Source organism: Drosophila sechellia, chromosome 3R (genome assembly GCF_004382195.2).
Source record: "Drosophila sechellia strain sech25 chromosome 3R, ASM438219v1, whole genome shotgun sequence".
NCBI classification, from domain to species: Eukaryota; Metazoa; Arthropoda; class Insecta; order Diptera; family Drosophilidae; genus Drosophila; species Drosophila sechellia.
In genome coordinates this window covers 25,497,523-25,521,921 of record NC_045952.1, presented here as the reverse complement: position 1 = coordinate 25,521,921, position 24,399 = coordinate 25,497,523, and the positions used below count along the sequence as shown (strand labels likewise).

The 24,399-nt window shown below is 41.5% G+C and overlaps 6 protein-coding genes and 1 long non-coding RNA gene across 11 annotated transcripts in view; 3 read left to right on the top strand and 4 right to left on the bottom strand.

The window, feature by feature from the left end:
- Window positions 1-6,064, bottom strand: part of LOC6617123 (RYamide receptor) — a 51,156-nt gene extending 45,092 nt beyond the window's left edge. The window contains exon 1 of the mRNA XM_002041414.2: window positions 5,707-6,064. The gene's annotated coding sequence lies outside the window, so the exon portion shown is untranslated. The remainder of the gene's footprint in view (window positions 1-5,706) is intronic.
- Window positions 115-3,302, bottom strand: LOC116801798 (chitin-binding domain protein cbd-1). The gene is made up of 2 exons (XM_032723447.1): window positions 3,269-3,302; window positions 115-3,206 (listed from the first exon to the last, which is right to left on the bottom strand). The coding sequence occupies exons 1-2, from the start codon at window positions 3,300-3,302 to the stop codon at window positions 289-291; spliced, it is 2,952 nt and encodes a 983-aa protein (XP_032579338.1). The 3' UTR covers window positions 115-288.
- Window positions 6,065-6,597: 533 nt separating the features above from the next.
- Window positions 6,598-8,220, bottom strand: LOC6617110 (extensin). The gene is made up of 2 exons (XM_002041401.2): window positions 7,986-8,220; window positions 6,598-7,750 (listed from the first exon to the last, which is right to left on the bottom strand). The coding sequence occupies exons 1-2, from the start codon at window positions 8,119-8,121 to the stop codon at window positions 6,804-6,806; spliced, it is 1,083 nt and encodes a 360-aa protein (XP_002041437.1). The 5' UTR covers window positions 8,122-8,220; the 3' UTR covers window positions 6,598-6,803.
- Window positions 8,221-13,107: 4,887 nt separating this feature from the next.
- On the top strand, window positions 13,108-13,995 carry LOC6617109 (leucine-rich melanocyte differentiation-associated protein). The gene is made up of 4 exons (XM_032723295.1): window positions 13,108-13,214; window positions 13,273-13,509; window positions 13,590-13,738; window positions 13,796-13,995. The coding sequence occupies exons 1-4, from the start codon at window positions 13,185-13,187 to the stop codon at window positions 13,926-13,928; spliced, it is 549 nt and encodes a 182-aa protein (XP_032579186.1). The 5' UTR covers window positions 13,108-13,184; the 3' UTR covers window positions 13,929-13,995.
- Window positions 13,996-14,433: 438 nt separating this feature from the next.
- Window positions 14,434-17,310, top strand: LOC6617108 (aldehyde dehydrogenase X, mitochondrial). Of its 2 annotated transcripts, none has more exons than XM_002041399.2 (5): window positions 14,434-14,539; window positions 15,582-15,686; window positions 15,763-15,863; window positions 15,919-16,490; window positions 16,554-17,310. In XM_002041399.2, the coding sequence occupies exons 1-5, from the start codon at window positions 14,504-14,506 to the stop codon at window positions 17,195-17,197; spliced, it is 1,458 nt and encodes a 485-aa protein (XP_002041435.1). In that variant the 5' UTR covers window positions 14,434-14,503; the 3' UTR covers window positions 17,198-17,310. The 2 variants fall into 2 exon arrangements, with proteins under 2 accessions (XP_002041435.1, XP_032579182.1); XM_032723291.1 differs by lacking the exon at window positions 14,434-14,539 and adding an exon at window positions 15,391-15,510.
- A 97-nt stretch (window positions 17,311-17,407) lies between these two features.
- On the bottom strand, window positions 17,408-24,252 carry LOC6617107. Of its 4 annotated transcripts, none has more exons than XM_032723293.1 (6): window positions 22,218-22,333; window positions 21,239-21,475; window positions 18,717-18,971; window positions 18,500-18,658; window positions 18,298-18,439; window positions 17,408-18,240 (listed from the first exon to the last, which is right to left on the bottom strand). In XM_032723293.1, exons 2-6 carry the CDS (start codon window positions 21,300-21,302, stop codon window positions 17,688-17,690), a joined length of 1,173 nt encoding a protein of 390 aa, XP_032579184.1. In that variant the 5' UTR covers window positions 21,303-21,475; window positions 22,218-22,333; the 3' UTR covers window positions 17,408-17,687. The 4 variants fall into 4 exon arrangements, with proteins under 4 accessions (XP_032579184.1, XP_032579185.1, XP_032579183.1 ...); XM_032723294.1 differs by having other exon boundaries at window positions 21,239-21,378; XM_032723292.1 differs by lacking the exon at window positions 22,218-22,333 and adding an exon at window positions 21,866-22,193.
- On the top strand, window positions 22,362-23,999 carry LOC116801785. Its single transcript, XR_004362225.1, has 3 exons — window positions 22,362-23,159; window positions 23,630-23,791; window positions 23,914-23,999. It is a non-coding gene; the product is annotated as an uncharacterized LOC116801785 (long non-coding RNA).
- Window positions 24,253-24,399: the final 147 nt, after the last annotated feature.

The following is a 24,399-nucleotide window of genomic DNA, read 5'->3' as shown; positions in this document are numbered from 1 at the left end:
CAAGTTATTTTATCGCATTAACGACAGTCACTGCTGCTTTCGACGGCAGCAATAAAAAACTTTCCGAAAAGTCCCGGTTACCAAATGGCTACTTCCCAATTAACTAGATTTATATACTTCGAACTTATCATGCCTGCATATTTATTATTCATGCGAAAATAATCAGGTTGGTAAAGTAGCTACCCTGATTAGAGCAATTACTGTTTCTTTTCTTTTGCTTCGTTTTTTAGATTTAAATATTCTTGTCTTATCGTATAGAAATACTTCCAGAACATAATCAATTCCACGTTAATATTCGAAATATTTGTATTCTGGCCTCACACAGATTTCATCCACATCAATAAGACAATCTCGAAGTGGCACATAAAAATATGTTCCGGGCGGACATTTCAGATTTTCGACCTGCCCACCAATACACTGCCTGTAACCAGCACAGTCATGTGGATCCTCTTCAAGTGCTCCTTCATCGCAAATTTGTATGTTAGTGACGCAAATTCCTCTTCTATCAACCGAGCATATCTTCAGTTCCAGATCGTAGTAGAAGCCATTGGGGCAAAGTTCCTCAATCAGCTCGCCATTTTGACACTTGAGGTATCCTGCGCAATTATTAGGATCCATTTTAAGTTGTCCTTCTCTGCATTTTGCAAGTGGATCAATACAAATCCCATTTATGTCTCTGATGCAGAACTCATCGGGTTTAGTAAGCGGTGGAGCAGTGTCATTGTGTTGCACCTCATCTAACTTATACACCTCTTCTGTCCTTGCACACACCTTATGCACATCCATAAGACAATCTCTTTCTGCCACATTAAAGTATTGTCCAAGGGGACAATTCAGATTTTGAACCACACCTCGAATGCATTGTCTGTAACCAGCGCAGTTGTTGGGATCTTCTTCGCGAACTCCTTCTATGCAGAATTTGATATTTGTGACGCAAGTGGCTCGCATATCAACCATACATTTGCTCGATGTAGAATTATAAAAGAAGCCACTGGGACACACTTCCTCCTTCAGCTCTCCATCGACACACCTCAGGAATCCTGCACAGTTTTTGGGATCTAACCTAAGCTGACCATCCCTGCATTTGGCAAACGGGTCGACGGAGGTGGTGAAATTTGGAGTTGACTCAGTAGTAGTTTGTAAGTCGAGAACAATTGTCTTATCTGACTTTAAACAGACCTCATCCACATCAATGGAGCAATTTCTTTGGGTTGCATTGAAGTATCTGCCCGAATCACACTTAAGTTCCGTAGCCACACCTTTAAAGCATTCTATGTATCCAGCGCAATCCTGGGGATTCACCTCTCGAATTCCTTCTATAAACAGTTTATTGTTATAGACACAAGTACCGGTGTTGTTTTCCAGATTGTGGACTCCGCCTAAAGTGGTGAGCTGCAGACTTATAGCAGTTGTTTGCAAATAGGAAGTATAACCCTCCGTGCTTATAGGAACATCATTCGTAATGCTTTCCGTATCCGTATATGAATTCGAATCTGTGTATCGATTGAAATCAGCACTAGAACTTTCGGTACTAATATCCTCAATTGTATTATCCGTACTTGCATTTTCCTGCATATATTCACTAGTACTCTGCGAATACTGAAACTGTTCTAAATCCCTGTCATAGTCAACTCTTGACTTAGCGCAAACTTGCTCCTCATCAATGAGGCACTCCCCGTGGGTACCATTGAAATACCTTCCAAATGCGCACTTAAGTGGTTCCACCTTGCCTCGAATACATTGGGTGTATCCGGCGCAATCTTTCGGATCTTCTTCTACAATTCCTTCAACGCAGCTACTAGAATTTGTGACACAAGCACCATAATTGTCCACCAAACAGGTTTCCAAATTGGAGTCGTAGTAGGTCCTCTCGGGGCACTCCTCCTCCACCAACTCTCCATCGATGCATTTAAGGTATCCTGCACAATTATTGACATCTCGTTGCTTCTTGCCTTCCGTGCAGATTGTTGATTGACCTACACAAGCTCCATTCAAGTCAAAGATACAGGAGGCTTGGGAAGTAAGCTCTTGCAGATCAGAATCAGTAGATTGGAAATCAGCATCAGTACTCTCAGTACTAGAGGTACTACTCTCATCATATTGATGATGTTCCACAATCCTTGAACGATCTTTCCGTGATTTTAAACACACTTCGTACAAATCGGCGAGGCATTCTCCACGCGTCATATTGAAATATCTACCGGAATCACACCTAAGACTTTCGAACCTACCTCGAATGCATTGTGTGTAGGCAGTGCAGTCCTTGGGATCCTTTTCGCGCTGTCCTTCGATACAAAGTTTTTTGATTGTAACACAAACGCCCTCAGTGTCAACCAAACAAGTTTCAAGCTTGAAGTCGTAGTAGGTGCCACCTGGACACTTCTCCTCCACAAACTCCCCGTCGATGCATTTCAGATATCCTGCACAGTTATTGGGATCTATTTTTAGTTGTCCTTCGGTGCACTTAGCTGGTGGGTCCACACACACTCCTTTTAAGTCAACTGTACAAGTTTTGTATGTGGGCTCAAAGTATGTGCCACTGGGACAAGTTTTAGTGTTTAGTCTCCCATTTTCGCAATTGTAATAGCCAGCGCAGTTAGTTGGATCCACACGAACTTCTCCTTCTGTACACTCACTTGAAGAAGACGAACACACTCCATTCTCATCCACCTGGCAGAGTTTGAATATGGGCTCAAAGTAGCTACCAATGGGACACTTCTCCTTCACAAGGACTCCATTCAAGCACTCCAAATAGCCGCCACAATCCTCGGAGTCCACTTGTAGTTCACCCTCCAAACATATATCTTTTGGAGATGCACAGGATCCAGTTCGCGACATTCGGCAGTTTTTCGATATTACATTAAAGTAGCTCCCTGCCGGACACCTTTGTCTTACCAGATCTCCACGAATACACTTGACGTAGGACAGGCAATCATTTAGATCCTCAAAAATATCTCCATCGAAGCATAATCTTTGTGAAGTAGGGCACACACCAAACTCGTCCACCACACAGATTTCATTGTTCGCTTCAAAATAACTTCCATTGGCACAATTTAGGTGCACAGTTTCATCGTCGATACACTGAAAGTAGCTGGCGCAGTCATCCACGTCAGCAGCTACTGAACCCTCAGTACATTTTACAGAGTCCTTAATAATGGATCCAAGAGATGGACGCATCAGACACATCCATGCCGAAATACAAAACACTAAATTTGGAAAAACTCGTGAGCTCCTTTGAAATATTGAATTATTTTGAATTATTTCTCACCTTTATAATACTTCCGACCTCGTTGCAACTCCATTTTCTTATATTCCTACAATGAGAGCTGTTCTATGCAATTGCCGCTTTTATATTGCAGCTCCATTAGCACTTTTGTAACTATTGATAAGATTGATTGAAGAACTCACATAGGAAATATTTGAGAAAAACCACTGACAAGTGACTCAGCAATGTTATTATTTTTAGAGCTTAAATAATCTTTGAGAGACAACAATGTAGCCATGCAAGGCTGCAATAAAAGGGACAACTTAAAAGGGTTTATCCTTAGACAACCCGATTTACAAGAATGTTTACATCAAAGAATAACCTGTGTTACATTCCGTTGAAATCACACTTTGAGCCAAGTGATTTGCATATTTCCCTCAGTTAGTTTATCCTCTTTTTCAAGCGGAGGCTCCCAACTAATTTCCTGCACATCCCGATGACGAAAACTATTGAATTTACATAAGAAAAGACCCTGCATCATTTGTTGCTTTTTGAAAGAGGTTAAACGGATGCCTTTAGCCCTTAAGCCCAAAAATCTTCCATTATCCGAAAATCTTGCATTTATTAAAACATACACAGTTCCTACGATTAAATTCGCATAAAATTTTCAATGGGTTTCTCTAGATGTTTCGTGACTTCACGTATGTGGTTTAAAAGAAAATCATTTATTGATTACCTTCTTTGGACAAGCATTCCCTAGCGAATGCCTTTTTTTAGTGTTTTATATCCCAAATGACCTAATGTCCACTTTTGACCGCCTAATGACACCAGTCCTTTGGCAAAAGTCAATGCAAGTGGAAGTGGACAAGTGTGCGTAAAAAGTCAGTAAAGAAAATGTCTTTTTTTCTAGTTGAAATCAATTGCATTTCATTGGAACGTTAACTTTTCCGGAAAAATCACAAATTCATTGAAAATGCATCTGCACACAAATTTCAGAATTACTTGAAACTTTTTGGCAGTCAAACAAATACCTTTGCTCAGCCGAGAATAAACTTCTGGCAAAAGAATTTTCAATATTAAAAGCCGGGTTGGCCAAGTGTATCTTGCAGATTGTTTATGGGATTTTTTAGAAAGCCGTTTGAGATATTCTAACAAACTTATTATGCCTCCTGAAATGGAAAATTCAGTTTTTTATACACACAGTAAACTGTTTAAACGTTTCGCGTTTCAGTGTAAACAAATTGACCTTGTTGTTGCCACATTCTTTCTTTTCTTATCTTACTATATTTTAATTAACCAAAAAACAATTCCTAGTAAATAAATCAGACCTGAAAACATATGATGCAGCCACTTGAGAAGAAGGCTTCCTCATTTCACTTTGTTGAAAATGTTATCAATTGTTTGCAACCAAACATTTATCTCTGCTATTAGAAATATATACCACACACTTTATATCTTAACTATCTAATCAAAGGGCATATGTCATTCGACAATGTTTAACAAAGAATTGTTTAGTTATGAACTGTTTGCTCTGTGTGTTATTTGCTAAAATCAGTTTATTTACAAAATACAAATACCAATAGATGTTATCAATTCAAGACAAAAGCAAAATGTCTTGTTTCCTAAGCTCAAACTGACCAAATATTTTGGCAGAATAAATACTTTTAAGTTAGTTCTTTTAATTTTTTAAAGGGTTAAAGACTTTATATTTCAAATTTCACACTTTTATATAAAATAATTTAATTTAATAGATAAAAATTAAGCGAATTCGGTAAATAAGATAAAAATGCTCAAGCCATATAACGGTTTAAGTACAACACTGAGGCTCACTAAGGCTGCAATGCCTTAAAGAAGCCCCCCAAAAAAATGAGAGAATTTAATCACAATTTAAGTATCACGTGCAACAATGGCAGCGCACAAAGGACAAAGTCCAAAAAACTGCTCCAATTTCGGATCATCCTGCATAATTTACAATTAGCCCGGCCAGGAATAGTTGTCAACGAAAGCAAAGTGGATGGAAAACTTCGGAGATAAGACCTACTTAAGTCCATTTCATGCAACACTTACAACGACACCATGGAGAACGTTGCGTATCTGTTATGTTATTTATGTCCAAGTAAACTTGTGCAGCTGCAACACAAGAAACTGCTGATTGGTGCTACCGGAAAGGAATAAGGCTAATGCAATACAAATTTGTTGATGAATTTCATTTTTATCAGTTTATGGATGCCTCTTGTCCTGATAAATTTTTGTTGACCCGATAAATCTGATTGGGCACATCAGTCAATAGTTACCATAGCTGAATATATATTGACTATAGAAGGATGGTTGGTCTGAAACTCGTCCGTAAATTATAGTCATGTGTCCCAATCCCAACCAGAACCAAACTTGCGAGCAGATGTGTGAAACTCAGCCAAATGCTAACAAGCGGAAACAACAAGCCATTTGCCGGCGGAGAGGACAAGCTGATTAGCAGGTAAACAAAGCTCATTACAACTCACCTGGTGCAGCGAGGCACTGGGATTGGACTGGTGCTACCCTCGAGGGGATTGCAAGTCGTCGCGACTGCCAATGTCAATGCCAATGCCAGATGTAATGACCTGAAACAATGGGCCACAATTTCACTTGCAATCACTCACTTTCCGTATTGCGTATACGCACTGTTGGACACGTGATTAAAGTCGCAATTCATTAATTGTTTATTGTTTACTGATTGTGTTTTCGCTGCTTATGACCACTCTCTAAATTGAATGGACTTGGTGTTTTTAATGGGCTTATAAGTTTGAATACGCAATTCGCTAACCAGACGGAGACCGACAAAAAGTGAAGGAACACGCCCACCAACGATGCGACTCGCGCGGGCACAGAAAGCGAACTGAGTGTGCCGCCGGATTTTTCATCCGGACTGACTGATCAACCGGCCACGAAACACGGGCACGAACCCGAAAGGCAGCTCCTCGTACTCCTTTTCCCGGCTTTTCCATCCACATGTTGCCACATCGCTTTGCGCAGGCACCAAAACGCACAGCCAACTGTTGGTTTTGGCGGGAAGTCTCAGCAACATGTTGCTTTGCCATTTTGGCCATTACTTTACGATTTTTCTACGAGCACAGCAATGAGGAAAACCGTCGAAATTGGGCCTATAGCCGAAATTAACAAAACGTAACGCAATTAAGCAGGCTGTAAATTCGCCAAGGTCACGTCTTCACACAGGGTCAATTATCATATTAGGCGGTATGAGCCATCATTAAATCACTCAAATGCGAAATCCATTGTGGTTCCATTATCTTTTATCCGAATTAACTGGACTATTAACTGTGCTTAAGGAAAGTGTATATATAAAACTTTTGAGGAATATTCCCTCCTAAAAGCCCATAATGTTTTTTTATAAATTCGATATTTATTATCTACTCTTTATTAAAACAAATGTAACAAGTTATACAAACGAACAAACAACGAGATGTGCATGTGGGGAGGTTTAGCACGTGTGCATGTGTGAATTGGGAACAGGGGATTGGGAAGAGGTGCATCCAATGGACATTAGACTATGACAAACTGTGAAATTGGCTAAGGCATCACCATCTCAGAGCCGCGATCTTCACTTCAGCTTCTTCAGGAAGTAGCGGTTGGGAGGACCGTAGCTGGTGGCAGGCACATGGGAAGGAGCCAGTCGCTGCTCGGGCTGTTCCTCCACCACGATGGGTGCCATTGAGGGCTCCTCAATGGCCAGGGCGGCGGGAGCGGTGGCAGGTGGCAGATACTGGTTGGCAGGTGCGGACAAGGTGGTCTGGACCTCCTCACCAGTATAGGCAGCTGCAGTGGGGGGTCCGTAGACCGCAGAGGGAATGGCTGGCTGCTCTACTTCCGGCTCGGGAGCGGGAGCCAGGGTGGTGGGTGGCAGGACATCGGCGACCTCAGCCAATGGAGCGAAATCCTCGGCGGTGGCCTGACGGGGCTCCATCTCTGCAGGTGGGGGTCCATAGACGGGAGCCTCCTCCTTCTTGGTCTTGTACTTAATAAAGTAAACCTCTGGCTTCGATGGCTTGGTGGGTGGTGGCGTCGGGATCACGATATCCTGCTCCTGCTCGGGCTTCTTGTGCAGCACATAGATCAGAGTCTTCTCCTCATTCTGGGGTGGTGGTGGCACAACTGGCTGACGGATAGCTGGAGCAGATGGCGCCTTGATGAACACGATCTTGTAGTGCTTCTGCTTGGGTCCTTGCTGGTGGTGAACGCGGGTCTGGATGGCATCCTCCTCCTCGAAGTCCTTTGGTGGCACATGGACGTAAATGTGCTTGTGCACCTTGGTCTCCTGGGGGCCATTGTTGTAGCCACTGGCATGCTGCACACCGGACAGGCGGTGGGCCATGTTGTAGCTGTCATCGTAGGCATTCAGGGGCTCAGCGGCGGCGGCAGTTGGAGCCACTTGCTCGATGGCATCCAGATGCATTTGGGGTGGCAAGTAGGTCTGCTGGGGCGCTGCAAAGTTGGCGAACGACTGCTCCTGGGGCAGAGGCTGGTAAATCTGCGGGGGAACGGGGTGAGCTGTCCAAAAAGAAAGATTAAAAAGATTAAGATTAATATGTTGAGTTAATATATTTACATTTGGTGTGTTATATTACTATAATCAATGTTAAATCTTGAATTTTAATTTAAATCAATGAACTTTAATAAAAAGTATTAACTACATTAAAGAACAAGTTTTGAAATATTTAGATCTGTGTCACATAAATAGCTTTAATCTGCCTGAATTTTTCAATTTCATCCTCCGCCCACTTACCATTGAGTGGCAAAGCCCGCTGGCTCTGCTGCTGAGGTAATCCGTGGTAGGAGTACGGGGATGGGGGCTCAGGACGACCCAAAGTGGTGGCCACCAGGGAGGCCACGAACACAACGAACAGCGAGGAGACACGCATTTTGCTTCTGGTAATCGGAAATCCTGTGCTGCTTAGTAAGCCCGTAATCCTTTGGCTCGATGAAATGCTTCGATGGAGAGGCTCGATGCTCGACTGATGCTGACTTGGTCGCCGCGGTCCGAATTTATATGATTCGATGTCCGCTGCTCCGAGTGCTCAAAGTCTCATTACAAAAGGTAAACGAAATAAACGAAAAAATGAATTTAATTAAGCATCAAAAGAGACGCGAAGAGCGTCGGGTGAACTTGGCCAACAGCGAGTAGAAGGCGGCGCAGAGCGAAGATACGGATACGGATGCGGAGAGAAGTCTGCGACACGTGTCTTTTGGGCTCACAAGCGAGAAATTGGAGCAAGCCTGGCTGCAAATCGAATCTCCCAGGAGGGGGCAACCCCATAGTCCACAATCAACGCCGTGGGCCAACGCAAAAATTGTTTGCCCAAATCGTTATGTGTAACACTCTCCGCTGAGTATCTCGTATCTGGTATCTTGTAGCTTGTAGCTCGCATCTCGTATCTCATATCTCGCATCTGAAAGATGCAGCAGCCGCAACCTTCGGCCAAGTGCGCCAAGTGTTATTTTCACAATTGGAGCGCACTTAAATCGCTGGCTCGAAATCGAAAGTGACCCACGATTACACACTCGACCGAGTCCCATTGATGAACTTCATTCATGTGACGCCTCGAGGAACTTGTTTGTCCAGTTTGTACTTCCTCGCCAGCCGGGTCAAGTGATTACCCGGCAATCCAGTCAAGGGATAATCCATTTCTTCGCATGATTAGCAGGAATCTAAATAGTGCATGGGAAATACCAAAACAACGTGTATTTCTAGGACATTGAACTAAGTATTAATTAGTTATGATAGTATACATGTGTAACTTGGTCATTTTTAAAAGACAAATTTGCAGGTTTTTATGCCTTCAGCTTTAGTAATTAATTATAATTATTTCTACTCATTCTTAAGTATCATTAAACTTCAATGTTGTCTCATTGCATATGGAACTAACAATGGTTACTTTAAAAGATCCCAGTCATTGCTTACAATGCATTTTAACCCATTCTTAAACCCTAACAAATTCGTTTATAAAGCTATAAATACACGCAGTCATCAGACCAAAAATAACACAATAACGAAGGGCTTTTCAAGGCCAGTTCCAAATTTCCCCCGAACTGTCAACCGTTGACGGAGGACACTTTCAACACCTACGACAACAATTACGAAACAATCGTAACAAAATCAAAATCAAAATTAATTTTCAAATTGAAGCCAAACATTAAGCGTCGAAAACGAAATCGAAACAATAAGTAATAAAACAAAACAGCAGCTACCCAAATAAAGTGAATAGCGAGCGGCGTTTAATTGGATTCGCTGCACACAGCCATTGGATCGAAAGTATATAGACCGCCAGTACCCACTATCCAGTAACCAACCAGTAACCAGCTGAATCGAGACGCTTGTCCACTTGCTGTCCACACACAGAAATCATTAATCGTAATTGCAGCCGACGCATCTCGACGCAGCGAGGTGGAGAAATGTCGAGTGCCTGTGCGGACACATGTAGCTTATGGCCATAACTACATCGACATGGCTAAAAGGCGGCACAAGAAGTTGGGGGGCGTACGTAATGGCAACAGGGTTTTGGGGCTTTACGTCACCGTTCGATCGATTGGAAATTGATGCACTTGGCCACCGAAGAAGAAGCCCAACGAGTCAAGCGCTGTCAGGAAGGAAGAAGGGCTCGGAATAAAAAAATAAAAGCAGGTAACATTATTTAAATAAATACATAAATAAATGCTACAGTGAAACGTGATAAAATTGTTCAGAAATATCAGTAAAAATGTCAAAATTATGCGAAAAGGAGGTCAAAATATAGATTGTCATACTTTGTTGGACTCGTAAAAACATTCTTAATCCATTGGCATTCAAGAATGAAAAAAAAAAAATTGTCAATTTTTGCGAAAAATTATAAAAAATGCAAAATTTTGACCAAAAAATCAATTTCTGGAATCAAATCAATTGTGATCGCGTTGGTTTGCTGAGGTCATTAGCTCTCTAAAAAGATGATTTTCTTAGCTGTGGGTCTCATTTTGACCGAGTTACAAGCTTAAATACCTTAAATATATACGTACAAAAGCAAATCTTGGTGAAAAATTGATCTCTAGCGATTAGATACAAAAATTTAACAAATTCTATTAAAGTAAATTATAGTTTTATTCCATCCCTGGCCAAGAGAAAGAGCGAGAAAGACCAAAGGAGCTGCCGCAGATTGTGTCATCGAGGGTTCGAAATTTGGTGAAAATCAGGTCAACAGTGTAGTAGCACGTCCATCGATGAGTTATTGATTTGTGTCGAATACTCGATCTCCTGCCCTTCTCCTCGTGGCATTGGCTTATTCTTTTTTTTTCGTTGCCCTTCGATCGCTTCAAATTGACATTGCCGGGGAGCTGCGTCCCTCTTGGGGGAATTTCCATCGCAGCAGCTTAAAATAGACGAAGCGACCGGGGATGTGCGCCACTTGACTTGCCACTTGTTGCATTCAAGTGCCACGAACAGCAAAAGCCATAGAAAAAGCACACGAAGGGGCAGAAACTTTGGGGCTTTGTCATTGAGATGTTAACCCACAAGTCGATTAGTTGGCCAATGGCAGTGAAGAGGCGCATTCCATCGCCAGCGAAGAATGCGTAGGTCACTTGACTTAAAAACAGAGTAGAAGCAGCTGCAAACCTTGTGGTTTAAGTGGATATAGATACCCATCTCAGTGGTGGATAATGCCATTGTATTTCTTTCTACTCAATAGTTAACCATTTAAATCAATTTACACCAAAGTAAGTTCACATAAAAATCAAACTCACTTACGATCCCAAATCTCAAATTAACCTGGGCTGTAAAAATTTGACTTCCACATAAAGTGATTTACTGATTTCCGAGAAATGCTCCGACTACCATATTAAATAATTATATTACACTCCAAAGCAAGTGAATATTTTTCACTTTTACCAAAAACACCGAAAACAAAAAGGCAACTGCAAACCAAACATGCAAATCATGCTCCAAAAAATTTATAAAAAAAGTTCGCAAGTAGATGTTATATATTTAACTGGGACTACAGCCCACACTCCGTAAATTATGACAAATGGCAGATGAATGGTCTATACCCTGGCATTCCCCCCGTTTTGAATACGTTGACAAATCGTTCGGTTAAGTGACTTAATAGCTAGCCCGGAGAAGCATAATGATGATGATTACTGCGATCGGCGTCGTCGATTATCTCGTTAATTAGAGACCACAGAAAACCAGAGCATTTTTGCATTGCTTGCCATTGCCGCCTTGTCAAGGTCACCCGATTTTAGCACAATTATCGAGGCGCTTATCCCAACCCATCATCATCGCCTCCGGTTTTATGTAACTCACTCGCAGCCTGTGGGAAGTAATTAAAACTGGAGCAAGTCGAGTACTTTTTATTTACGAGGGTGGTTACCTGGCTTTCGTGACCAGGTTCCTATGGCAGTGTTAATGAGGCTAATACCAGTCTGCTCCAACAATTTAATGAAGAAAATAAATTGAATTTCAGGATAAGTTAAATATTTCATTAGTTTTTATATATGTATAGAATTAAGTGCTGATAATTAGTCAGTTAGTTAGGTTGGTAAAAATACAATGTCATTAAAGGTTTTACTACGAGTTTTAATGGCAAAAGGAATTCTTGGAAAAGAAAGTTTTAGATACCAGGACTAACTCCCCCAAAGTTTTTATTTATTCAAGTGGATTTTCAGGGGTAACGCCTTACCGAATTGAAGACCACTTGCCATGGACAACTGCCTTTAACTTGTGCCCAAATATTATTGACATTGAATTATAATGCCCATTGATACGCACGGCAATCAAAGGCCTATATATAGAGTCACACACACGGCTATTACGGCCAAAAGTAGAGTGTAAGCAGGGGAAATAATAAGATGGTTAGCGGACAAAGGCAAGTGGCAAATACTTTGTCACTGACAGCGGTCAAAACATAAAGGGTAAAGGGTTTTCTTTCGCGGGATCTGCAACAGCTGCGTATCTCAAAGATACGCAAAAGTATACGAGTATCTACCCATCTGCCGGTGCGTATGGTTGGGTTTCATTGAATTGAGTGCCCGGCTAAATGCTGTGAGCCGCAATTTGTATCTCGCGTTTTGTTTACCTACGCTGTCATCCCCTTTTGTTTGGCACTAGTTGGCCCAGCCCCCAGCCTCCAGTCCAATTTGTTAGCCATTTGGAGTCAATCGCAGTGTGGCCACTAACAAACACGCTTGGTCTTTCCATTTGCCTTTTCATTTCGGCTCTTTAGTGGGCCGTCATCTCTGTTTGCCTGTTTGCCGGCCAGCTGGCAATTAAAAATGTATTTACCAGCTCTTTGCCATTGTGGAGCACTTATCGCGCGACTTGCACTTGACCAGTTCCGATTTGAAGTGGCTTAAAGCCATTCGAAGGACTAGCCCCTAAATGGCCGTTGCTAAACGTCGACTCCTATTTAAGTCCACTTGTCTTATACTCTATGTGCAATCATAGTCGCCCGCTGGCGCCATCTACATGTCATTTAACTCTTGATAACTTATCACTAGCGTCTTTCTTCCTCTCTCGCCTTGAACAAGTTCAGGCGATGAAAGCAATCGTCAGTCGTGGAAAAAAGCTTCACAGAAGCCAAACAAAGTTAAACGCAAACAAAGAGCATATGGAGTTGGTTACTGGAGTCTAGGGTTTCAACTCTTGAATACCTTATATGCTCGGAAATATTTAACTAATACCAAAAAGCTAATAATAATAGTTGATTATTTTAATCAATCATAACTTATAGTTTCATTTCCATATGATTATCAACAAAAATCTTTTATAAAAGCAAATGCCAAGACAAATCATCTATGTAGGGTATTTAAAAAATGAAAACGAAAAAATGAAGAGACAGCCTAAAAACAAAAGCATTCGGCTACGACTGCAGCACAATCGAGCACTCATTTCAGTTGCTCACGAGGAGATCGCCGGTGAGGTATCTCGCTAACCACAGATACGATTTATCTCAGAGCAATGCAAAGGCCTCAAAATACCGACAGTCAGGTAGCTTATCTAGCCAAGATTAAAAGTAGTATCTATTTTATTTTGTCTACCCGTTTAGCTCATTTTGGTGCAAAAGAATTTACGAACACTGCCCCCGGAATTAGTTAGGAAGCACGCTGATCATGTAGAGCAACTGGATCTAAGTCACAATTGTCTAAAGGATCTGTCTTGGTTGGCGGACTTCGAGCAGCTGCGTCATTTGGTGCTGGACAGCAATCGCATGCATGAGGCTCATTTGAGGACACTGACTTGCCCACTGCCACAATTGGAAGTACTGATGCTCAACAAAAATGAGGTGATGCCACTGAATGTCACAGTTTAATTGCTTTATATTAGAAATGAACGTCAAATATTGCAATTTCTTATCGATTCCAGTTCAGTGACCTGCCGACGACAATGCGACTGATCAGAAAGTTCTTTCCCAACCTGCAGTATTTGAGCCTCCATGGCAATCCGATCTGCCCGGATGGCTTGGAACTGCAGCCGTTCTCCACTTACCTGCGCTACGACTACGAGTACTACAGGTGAGTGGGTCTGTTACAATATTGATCTATCTATACTTAGCTGCCGATCTGTTTCAGCAACTACATTGCACAGTCGCTGAGCAAACTGAAATTTCTGGATCATGGACTGGTTCAACGCACCTACAAATACGAAAGTTTTCCCATAAAAAATTACAATGGCAAACAGCTTATCCAGACGACAAGTGTCTAAAATTATTAGCAAATAAGACTATTTAACCTATGTTATTTACATTTAATGAAGCGAATTTCCTATATTACCCATTGATATATTTATTGAAGCTTGGGTATCAGTATAAGACCACATCCTAGACACAATCCGTATAAGACAGCGTCTTTGATGTCTAGCCAAGACACTAACCGCTCCCAAAAGCGCACAGTGGTCAAATTACAAACAAGTGCGTTTAAAAATTGCTTGTGATAAATCAATATCACCAAGCATGCTAAAATTAAATTTAGTTATAAAACATTATATTTTAGCTAAAATTTCTAGTAAAACTATTTGTTTAAACTTTATAACTTACAAAATCGATGGACAATCCGTACACATTGTAGGGCACTTGTTTTTGCCGGCCGGCATATGATAACTCAGAGGAGGACCACAAGCACAGTGAGAATGTGATGAACGGCAGTGCAAAACAAATCGCTGATAGCCAGTTATCGGCTCTATATAAATCGGCATCTGGCAGCATTTCAGTTTCAGTTTCGCGACGTCTCCCAGACAGCTGGTTTCTATTCCAGTTCTTGAACGTGTATATATTGCTCAATATGGCCGATCCCAACGCCAAGCCCAAGTACACAAAAGTGAGTATGTATAAATATTGTGTGGGCAGCTGTATATTAATGCAATACCCTATTACTTTGATGCACTTAAGCTAGGTAGCATTGAACCTGCACTTCCTGCAATACAAGTTAAATGATTTAAAGTAGGCTGCCTAGTAAAACTAGTTTGTGTCGCAATTTACGTACATATGTACAAATACTCGCAATTTTGGCCTCCTTATGCAGATGTACGAATATTTTTCCAAAAAAACAGCAATTAGTTTGTTCACAAATAGAGGGCTTAAATTGTTATCAACAGATGTGGTACGAAAAAATAAACAGATTTAAAAAAAAAAATAGAGCAATAATAATTAAGAAGATGTTTGCTATGCTGATAAGAAAACATTCGTAGGGGTCCAACATGTACTTGCCTTTTTTTCCTGATACGGATCAGACTTTGAACGCTCATTTACAATGGCAAAATTATAAAAAAATAAAATATAAAAGAAAACTAAACAATTAGTAGAAATATAAATAGTAAGGATTCTTTATATGTAAAGTAAAAACTCCCTATAATTCCCTGATTTTTATAGTCCACTTATTTATTATTGTTTTCAATTGACTACTATAGGCGGACTACATTATCTTCAAAGTTTAAGAAGTTTGGCTTATCGCCAAACACCGCATTATAATTTAAATCAACACTAGATAACAGCCTCAAACTACTTTGGTTTATTGTCAACAGTTTTGTAATGTTTTTAAAAACCTCAACAATTTGAAATCGTGACTAGAATTACACTTTACAGTGTTTACATTATCGCGTGTCCCCGGCAAATTGAAATGGGCCAATTCGGGGGGTTGATAACTTGTTTGAGCGGATAAGTAATCGCTGACAAACTGGGCTAACAATGATGAACAAATTGCAAAAATTACTGGCACACCAATTGGCTGTTTCACGAAAGTGGTCGAAATTTGGGCATACTTATGCCCATTGCGAACCCAATTACTGTCAGGTGGGGGAAGATTCCATTGGTTCCATTTACTTTGCATTAAGTGCCAACTCCCTTGATTAATTTATTTATAGCTTTTCATCAACAATGAGTTCGTTGATTCGGTGTCGGGCAAGACCTTTGCCACCTTCAATCCGGCTACGTCCAAGGAGATTGTCCAGGTCTCCGAGGGAGATAAGGTGAGTCCAGCATTCTCGAAAGGGATAGGATGGTGAAATAGTCATAATAATTGATTATTCCTATAATTTTTATTAGGCTGACATCGACCTGGCTGTGAAAGCGGCCAAGAAAGCCTTCCATCGCGACTCGGAATGGCGCAAGTTTAGTCCTCTACAGCGCACCAATCTGATGAACAAGTGAGTTTCACCCTTAAATCACACGTAAATAAAGTATACTAATAATCCCCTGCAGACTCTGTGCCCTGATGGATCGGGACAAGGCCTTCCTGGCCAGCTTGGAGACCCAGGACAATGGAAAGCCCTACGCTGAGGCCCTCTTCGATGTGACCTACTCGATCCTGACACTGCAGTACTACGCCGGCTGGACCGACAAGTTCTTCGGCGACACCATTCCCGCTGGCGGCTTTGTCTCCATGACCCGCAAGGAACCGGTGGGCGTAGTGGGCCAGATCATACCCTGGAACTATCCCCTGCTGATGCTGGCCTGGAAGTGGGGTCCTGCTCTGGCCGTCGGATGCACCATCATCATGAAACCCGCGGAGCAGACTCCTCTGACTGCCCTTCACATGGCTGCTTTGGCAAAGGAGGCGGGCTTCCCAGCCGGTGTGATCAATGTGGTCAACGGATTCGGTCCCACTGCTGGAGCTGCTATCAGTGCTCATCCTGATATTGCCAAGGTGGCTTTCACCGGCTCCGTGGACATCGGACGGATTGTCATGCAGGCTGCAGCCACGTCGAACTTGAAGAGGGTCTCCCTGGAGTTGGGAGGCAAGAGTCCCGTTGTGGTCTTCGATGATGCGGACAGTGAGTTACTTATCTCCTTGAATCTAGACCCTAAACCTACTAATTCCTGCTTTTTCCCATCAGTTGACTTCGCCGTGGAAACCACCCACGAGGCGCTGTTCTCCAATCACGGCCAGAGTTGCTGTGCCGGAAGTCGCACCTACGTTCACGAGAAGATCTACGACGAGTTCGTGGCCAAGGCAGCTGCTAAAGCGAAGGCCCGCAAGGTGGGCAATCCCTTCGAGCAGAATGTGCAGCAAGGTCCCCAGATCGACGATGAGATGCTGACCAAGGTGTTAGGCTACATCGAGAGTGGCAAGAAGGAGGGTGCCAAGTTGCAGGCTGGTGGCAAGAGGATCGGCAGCGTCGGTTTCTTCGTAGAGCCCACTGTCTTTTCGGACGTTAAGGATGATATGCGGATTGCCCAGGAGGAGATCTTTGGCCCGGTCCAGTCGATTTTCAAGTTCAGCTCCCTGGAGGAGATGATCGATAGGGCCAACAATGTGCAATATGGTCTGGCCGCCGGCGTTATTACCAATGACATCAACAAGGCCCTGAAGTTCGCCAACAATGTGGATGCCGGCTCCGTGTGGATCAACTGCTATGACGCCGTGCTGCCCTCCACTCCATTCGGTGGATACAAGCACTCTGGCATTGGCAGGGAACTGGGCAAGGACGGACTGGATAACTATCTGGAAACCAAGACCATCACCATGAAACTGCTTTAAGCTGGAACTTGAAGAGTTTCCTGTCTCGTATACACAATATTTGTATTTTATTCGCACTTGTTTTCGGTTTTGTGTTGCATTTTAAATAAAACTCATGGATTTAAGTTACCAGAGGTTATAGTCGAAGGAATCGGCTGGACAATGTGGCTTAACCAGGAATATCGAGCTCAGATTGAACTCATCAGCCCAAGAGTATTTATGTTCCATAAATTCGATTCGGGCCACAATAATGGTATTGTAGTATATTCTATAGCCTTGATTAAGCCACATTTTAGATATTTGATATCGAGGCACGAGTTCACTAAGCTAGGATAGTGAAGACTATCAATGAAATATCGATTGATCGAGGACTCTCGAATAGAGGGTCCCCTAAAACTTAACCTACATTGGGTTAGATGATAAAATATTCCTTAGTCGTTAGATATACTAAACACTAACACAACGTATAAAAATAAACCTGAGATTGCTGATCTGTTGGCTAGCCGCAGGATTAGGCCAAGCTCGTTGGCGGAACCTGGGACTGGCTCTGCACCTCCAGAAGTGGCACCGCAAGGTCGCTCAATCGCGACCTGGCACTCTGATAGTCATCCTCCGATCTCGGACACATCTGCGTCTGGTGCTGTGGACTGCTCTGCTGCACTACCTCAGTGTACACCGGTTGAATCTGAACTTGTGCAGAGCCATTTCGTCCGCTATCGAACATATCATCAATGTCCACCAGCTGGAAGTCCACGGCGAATACATAACGCAGCACCATGACCAGCAGGGCCACAATCCACAGTACCATGCCGATCACGTAGCTGCAGCGGAAGAGCTCCAGATAAGTATCATGGGATACGTTGTGGTCGTGGATGATGGGACGCAACAGGGCGATGGCATCGCCGCAGGTGATGGCAGTAGGATCTGTGAGATTCTCCCTCAGTTGGCCACACAGGCGCTTAAGGTGACCATGGGTCAGGATCGTGTAGATTACACTGCCCAAACTCATCACCGAGAAGATTACGATGGAGGGCACCACAATGCGCCACGGCTTCGGCAGAACTCTGAAAAATATTATTCGGTTATTAAATGATAGGAGCATAAGTTACCTATTTACTCACGAGCTCTTTTTGCTGCCTGTCTGGTAAATCAAACACATGGCTGTCCAGATAATGGCCACGATCTCTGATATGAGGGGAAATACGTAGACAAACTGAGCTCCCGGTCCTCTTTCCCAGAGAGTGGCCATAACATCGATGGACACTTCGGTAAAAGGATACCTATTATTAACAAAATAAAATAATTGTGTTGTTTTACTCTTACTTGTGCTCAAAAAGTGTCGATCCGCCTCAGCATTGAAAGTGATCTTCGGTGGAGGAGTCGTCGTGGTAGAAATAACCTCCTCTTTCTTTTCCGCAATGAGACGCTCCAATTTCGGTCGATTCTCGATAGATTCGTAGATATGCGGTAACTTATAGATTTCTATTAAGAAGAATATAATTTGATTATAAAGTAAATGTAAATTTTTAGGCTTTCTTACGGCTCTCGCTCTTCAGCGATTCAGGTGTGACATCCTGCACGGAATACTGCCTTCCATAGACATACTGGGTGGCTTTGATGAAATCCCGATGAAGGATCTCCTTGCTGGACTCATCCATCTTATCAACGCTGCGCTCCCGGAAGATAAGTTTGGCACTGACTATTCCCTCGTACAGATCGCCCGATATCATGTTCAGCGATATGTTCCATAGTATGGAGAATACTGCTATCAGGACCATGAGACATATTACCATATCTAAATAGAAAACAAAAAAACAAGTTTATAATAATATCAATACTTTAAAAATTGTAAGAATTATTCGTTAATTTAAGGCAACCTTGAAATCTGTAATAAGTGATTCAAATATTCATTCTATTTTCCTGATCTCAGCTGGACAAAAATTCAAAAACCAAGTCTGAATTTGCTTAGTTTCTTATTCTCTTATTGAATTTGGATTTTGCATTTTGAATATGGCACACAAACGTAAAAATCAGACAATGAAATCATACTTTTAACCTCTGGCGCGCATTAGCATTGCAAACATGTTGTTCTATCAAACGGACCGCTGACAAATTTGAATTTGAAATTAATGGATCGCAAATAGACATGGCTGCATTTGGAAAAACAACGATTTATGGCTCTGTCAGGAGCCGTGGATCAAGTATACGCACTGTTGCGAACAATGGATTTCGAAATTATGAATAAATGGAAAACTCGAGTGATTGAAGGTTAGACATTCGATAATTTATGGCTTTCTAGTTATGTTCGGCCTGAGTTTGTTGTTGCGTTTGTTTGTTTTGTGTAAGAATCCGCTAACTGTGAACTGGTCTTCGTATATTAACGCTTTTGTGTGAGTTTCTATCGGCGGTATGATATCATGCCAAATGTTTTAGAGCTCGGTTAACGAGTCGGGGCGAAACATTTTCAGATGACGTCGATACCGTGACTGCCTCCCAATAAAATTCATTTCAATTGATGCAAATATTCCCGCATATTGTTCGAAATAAAGAGAAAGCAATTCGCTGGCAGAGTCAATAAACAGATTCGTGGATAAATATACGACTATGCTCGGTGTGCATAATAAAAGTCCTATGTCAATCAGGGGAATTACAAATGTTATATTACCATTCCATTTTATGGTTCATAATGGACAGCTGTATTTTACATGTCTATAGAGAGAATAGATGATGAGCTGCTACCGCAGATTTCATGCCCCAAGTGCTTTGAACGCATTAAGCGGAATGTTTTTCTGCTTTTTGGCCGGCCACCGACTCATTTATACATATATATATACAAAGCGATTTACTGCGCGTTGCACGATCAGTCGCAAAGTGGCACCAACGGAATGACATCATTTCCATCATGAATTCGCTCTCATCTTCGGAACATGGGTAAATAATATTCAGCGGCAGTCGAGAAGTCGACAGTCGTTAGCTCAATCGTTTTTGGCCAGGTTTCGTTACTGAATTTGGCCCAAAAGAGGCGAAGCCTCCACAGAGAAAACTATAAATAAATATTAAGAATAGCTTTCGGATGTAATCTCCACCAACAAAGTTAGTTAGTTTTTTTAAAATTTCATTTCAAAAATCTTCTTTGAATTTTGCATTTCAAGCAGCTAACAATTATCCTATCACTCTTGACTAAAAGTTTGTTTACGAACGACGGCTCCCGGAAGTTTGGCACTTTAGCCAATTTGTTAATGCCATTAACAGGAACCACATGGCGAATGTGTACTATGAACTTCGCCCACTCAAATAAACTTTCCCCCACTTATCGACAGATGAGAGCTGCATCAAATGAACTATACCCATTTATAGGATGAAGAACGGCAGACCCAGCTAGACACAAGTGTGAAATTGTTTATATTCAAACACAACGAAGTTTATATTAGCGTATGGGCCAAAAAAGCTGTTGGCCAATTTAGCACCTTTAATGAGTTGATTGATGCTATAAAAACTGTATAAAGTTGGCCAATTTAGGTGGCCGTTGGAAATGATGGCAGGCCTTGTGTTTTATCTGCGACTAACGTTACAACAGCTCTAATCTATGTCCGCTGAATTGAAAAACATAATGAATTTATATACAAGTTGAAGAGCAGAATTCCCACTGTGAATTCACGTATATCGAATTATTTATTGGGTCGGTCTCTGCCCATTGGAAACATTCAAAACACTCGAATACATATACTCAATCGGTTTATTGATGCTGAAAGACGCGCCCCCAAAAAGCAGCCTCCATGACTGATGGACGAAACCGTGAAATATCTTTAATTGACTTGAACATTTGCTGTCAATAGCAGCAGACAGTTCACCTCAAATTTAACCAATTGGCTTTTCACAGTACGACATTCTGAATTTCTAAATGTTTCTATGGATCTTGCTTTTTATTTTAGGTTTCACCTTCTTCAGCCCTCCGAAGGCCGACACCAAAAATGTATTTTAGGAACCAAGGGCTGCCCTCAGTATTTATGCTAAAAACAATAAGCATATTTAAATTGTTAAAATATTTTATGTATAACGTACGATTTAGATGGCCAATATCGCTGGTGGTTAGTTTTCCTTGCTTGTATTTTTTTATCAGCTCCATTTTGGCATGTTAGTTTTGATTGTGGTTTGTTCTTTTTAATTTTATCACATCCGAAACATATTTTCAACACATTTATCTGGAATTTATCCACAAAACTTCTAATAATAGTTTTTAATTTACATCTGTTTTCCAAACGCGATTTTTATGGATCTTGCTGGGATTATATTACGTGTCTGATGGATATGAAAAATAAGGCATAAACATTTATTAGGAAAATAATGTTAGAATTTGTCAGAATCTTGCAATTTTTTCTTTTGTATGTAATTTAGGGTTGGTCACAAATAACAAATATGTTGAACATTGTTCATTTGCCTTTTTATCGGGAAATGGTCTTTATCGCTTGCACTTTGAATTTACTTAGCTTATGTGATTTCTACGAAACATGAGGGCAATAATTTATTTAGCAAAAAGAGGGATTTACAGAAATTTATAAGAAATTACGATCATAGATTTAGCTTCCACTTTTCAGCAAACTTAATGCAGCGCGCAGCCTTTTTGATTTTCGCCTCGATTCTGTTCACTTGACCGATCGAAATAATTGAGATTAATTGATTTGAAATTACCGAAAGTGTGCGGGTGTATTTGTTTGTACATATGAAAGATATCCAAGCGAATGTAGCAATTGTATTTGAAACACTTTGGCTATCAATTTACATTTGGCGCGTCCGGCAGTTGTTCGGGCTTTCAATTTCCATTTCTATTTTCCTGTCACATTACTTATACGTAATTAACACCTTTTCGTTCTCGAACATACATACATATGTACATATGTGTTTTCAGTGGCTTAAAGTCGTTCGGAATGGGCGTCTGAGCACATGAGTCAAGGTCAAGTTTTGGGTTGGTTTGTGGTGGGAAAGGGGAAGGGGGGGATGTGGGCGCCTTATACTCGATTTGACATTTATGTGGGTTATTTACACTGCTTCGATATCACTGATTTGCTTAAAAAGCGATGGCACTGTTAATTGCCAAACACGAAATTAATCCACGCGACGTTCGGGCACGCATCCAAAAGATATAAAACCGTTCCAGATTATGCGTTCTATGCGCTCTCACTACGTCCGACTTTCGTGACTGTTGTTCAGACACTGAGGCGACTATATGCCAGTCTATAATTCTCCAGCCGATTTCGTCTTGCTCTCGCTCTCATTCGCTCCACAGAGAGCGATATCTACAGCTCAAGTTCACTGTGTGTTTGTTGCTTTTAAGGCGGCTCTCCGGAGCGAGCTTCTTCAGTTTTGTTTTGATTTCGAAAATCTGCAACTGGTTGCCTTTGTTTTGATTTGGTTCTTTCGTGTTTGTTGTTGACTGTTTTTTTGTTTTGTTTTTTGTTTTCTTGTTTTGTTCATAACAAACGGCGTGCGTGGGATGGGAATTCATTGTTTTATTTTTACATTCTAATTGGTGCGAATGTGGGTTTTGAGAATAACTTTGAAGCGTAGTTTAAATTACGAAACAATTTTAATTTTAATATATTTGCAGATTATTTTATTACTAATGAAAGTGCGTAACACTGTTTTATTTCTGTGTACTCCTTGCTAACTACGCTTACGAATTTATACTCCATCAAATGCTTTCAGCTATTTGCAAAATTCGTTATTCCCTTCATGTTTATTTATATACAAATGCACAGTTCGATTTGTATCTTCCATTATGGAGCTGCCTCAATCAGAGGAGCGCATTAATCCGATATTCATAGAAACACAAATATCCTGTTCTGTGTGCAAGACCATTGTTTCGGCATTTTGGGCAGTTGCCATGGCCGCAATTATCGCCGATGACCTTGAAAGAACACGCCGCTTTTTCACGTCCAAGGTGAACTTAATTAGCGGCCAAAAGGCCTTTGAAGGACTCGTCGATGTGAGTGCTGCAAATCGCGTGCCTGGCAGGCATCTAGTTTTTTTTTCTGGTTCCTTATGCTAAACGCGAAACTCCATCTAACAATAACGCTCGTCACTTGGGAGCCGTTCAAGTTTTGAGGGTCTTATCGCATATACAAGTTTCGTCATTTTCATAAAAACTATTAATCATATTTTGAATCATATAGTAGATATCATAATTTCTTAGTTAGCAACAAATATTAAAATGACTTGCTCTATAATCTATAATTTGTTTAAGTAATGCTTATCGCGCTCAAAGCCTCTTTTGAAACCATAAATAACACCTCATATTAAACTTGGCTAACCTAAACCAAACAATTACCACCCGAGGAACTTATTTATAGACCGAGTTGCGCCCAATAGAAACCATAATAACTATTTCCTCTGGTTAGAATGCCTTTCGCAGGCGATAAACATTTTTAGCCCTGACGATTTCTATTGAATCCACAGCCACACATGTCATAACATAATAAGGTCTTCGCCACCGTTAGATAAACAAGCAAATCATTCCTTGTCCCAATGTTGAAACTGACGATGACGTCGTCCCCTTATGCAAATCCCCAGCAGATAATGCGACGTACATGAATATATTACAGAGTTACAAGGTTCCAGGTGAGTTATGATGGTGATCAATCATATTGGAAACGAACTTAGCTAGTAAAGTTTATTTTATAAAAAAAGCTCGCAATTTAAACACTACCATCATTTGAAAGTTATTTAAAATATTTTTACAGTGATTTCAGCACTTAAGCTTGGATGATTTAAGCATGTTCTACTGGGCGTATACGCATTTTTTGGATAAAACCACTTACGTTCGCAGCGCACCACTTCGCTCCTGGCTTCCCGGGTTAGCATCTGCAGGCTGTCCCCAATCCGACGTATCCTCTGCGGCCGGCTCCCCATCTCTGATCCGCAGCACTTGGCAGCCGCATCTAATTACATACGTCTTTTGTTTAAAACAGACAAACAATTAGCAAAATTGCTAAACAAAAACTTAGCACTTGAGTGCGCATTTTTGGACTCGAATCGCTCAGTTCTGTAGGACTTGGCACTAGCTTGGTGTGTCTGACCCGATGGAAAAGAAAAGCCGCAACTGGAGACGTTCAGACGACACGACCGCTCGACGAGAACTGTGCGCACGCCAAGCGGCTATGAGCCATTAGGGGTATTTGCCGCTGCTCCGGGGAAAATTCAAATGCTATGGCGTCACTGAATGGATA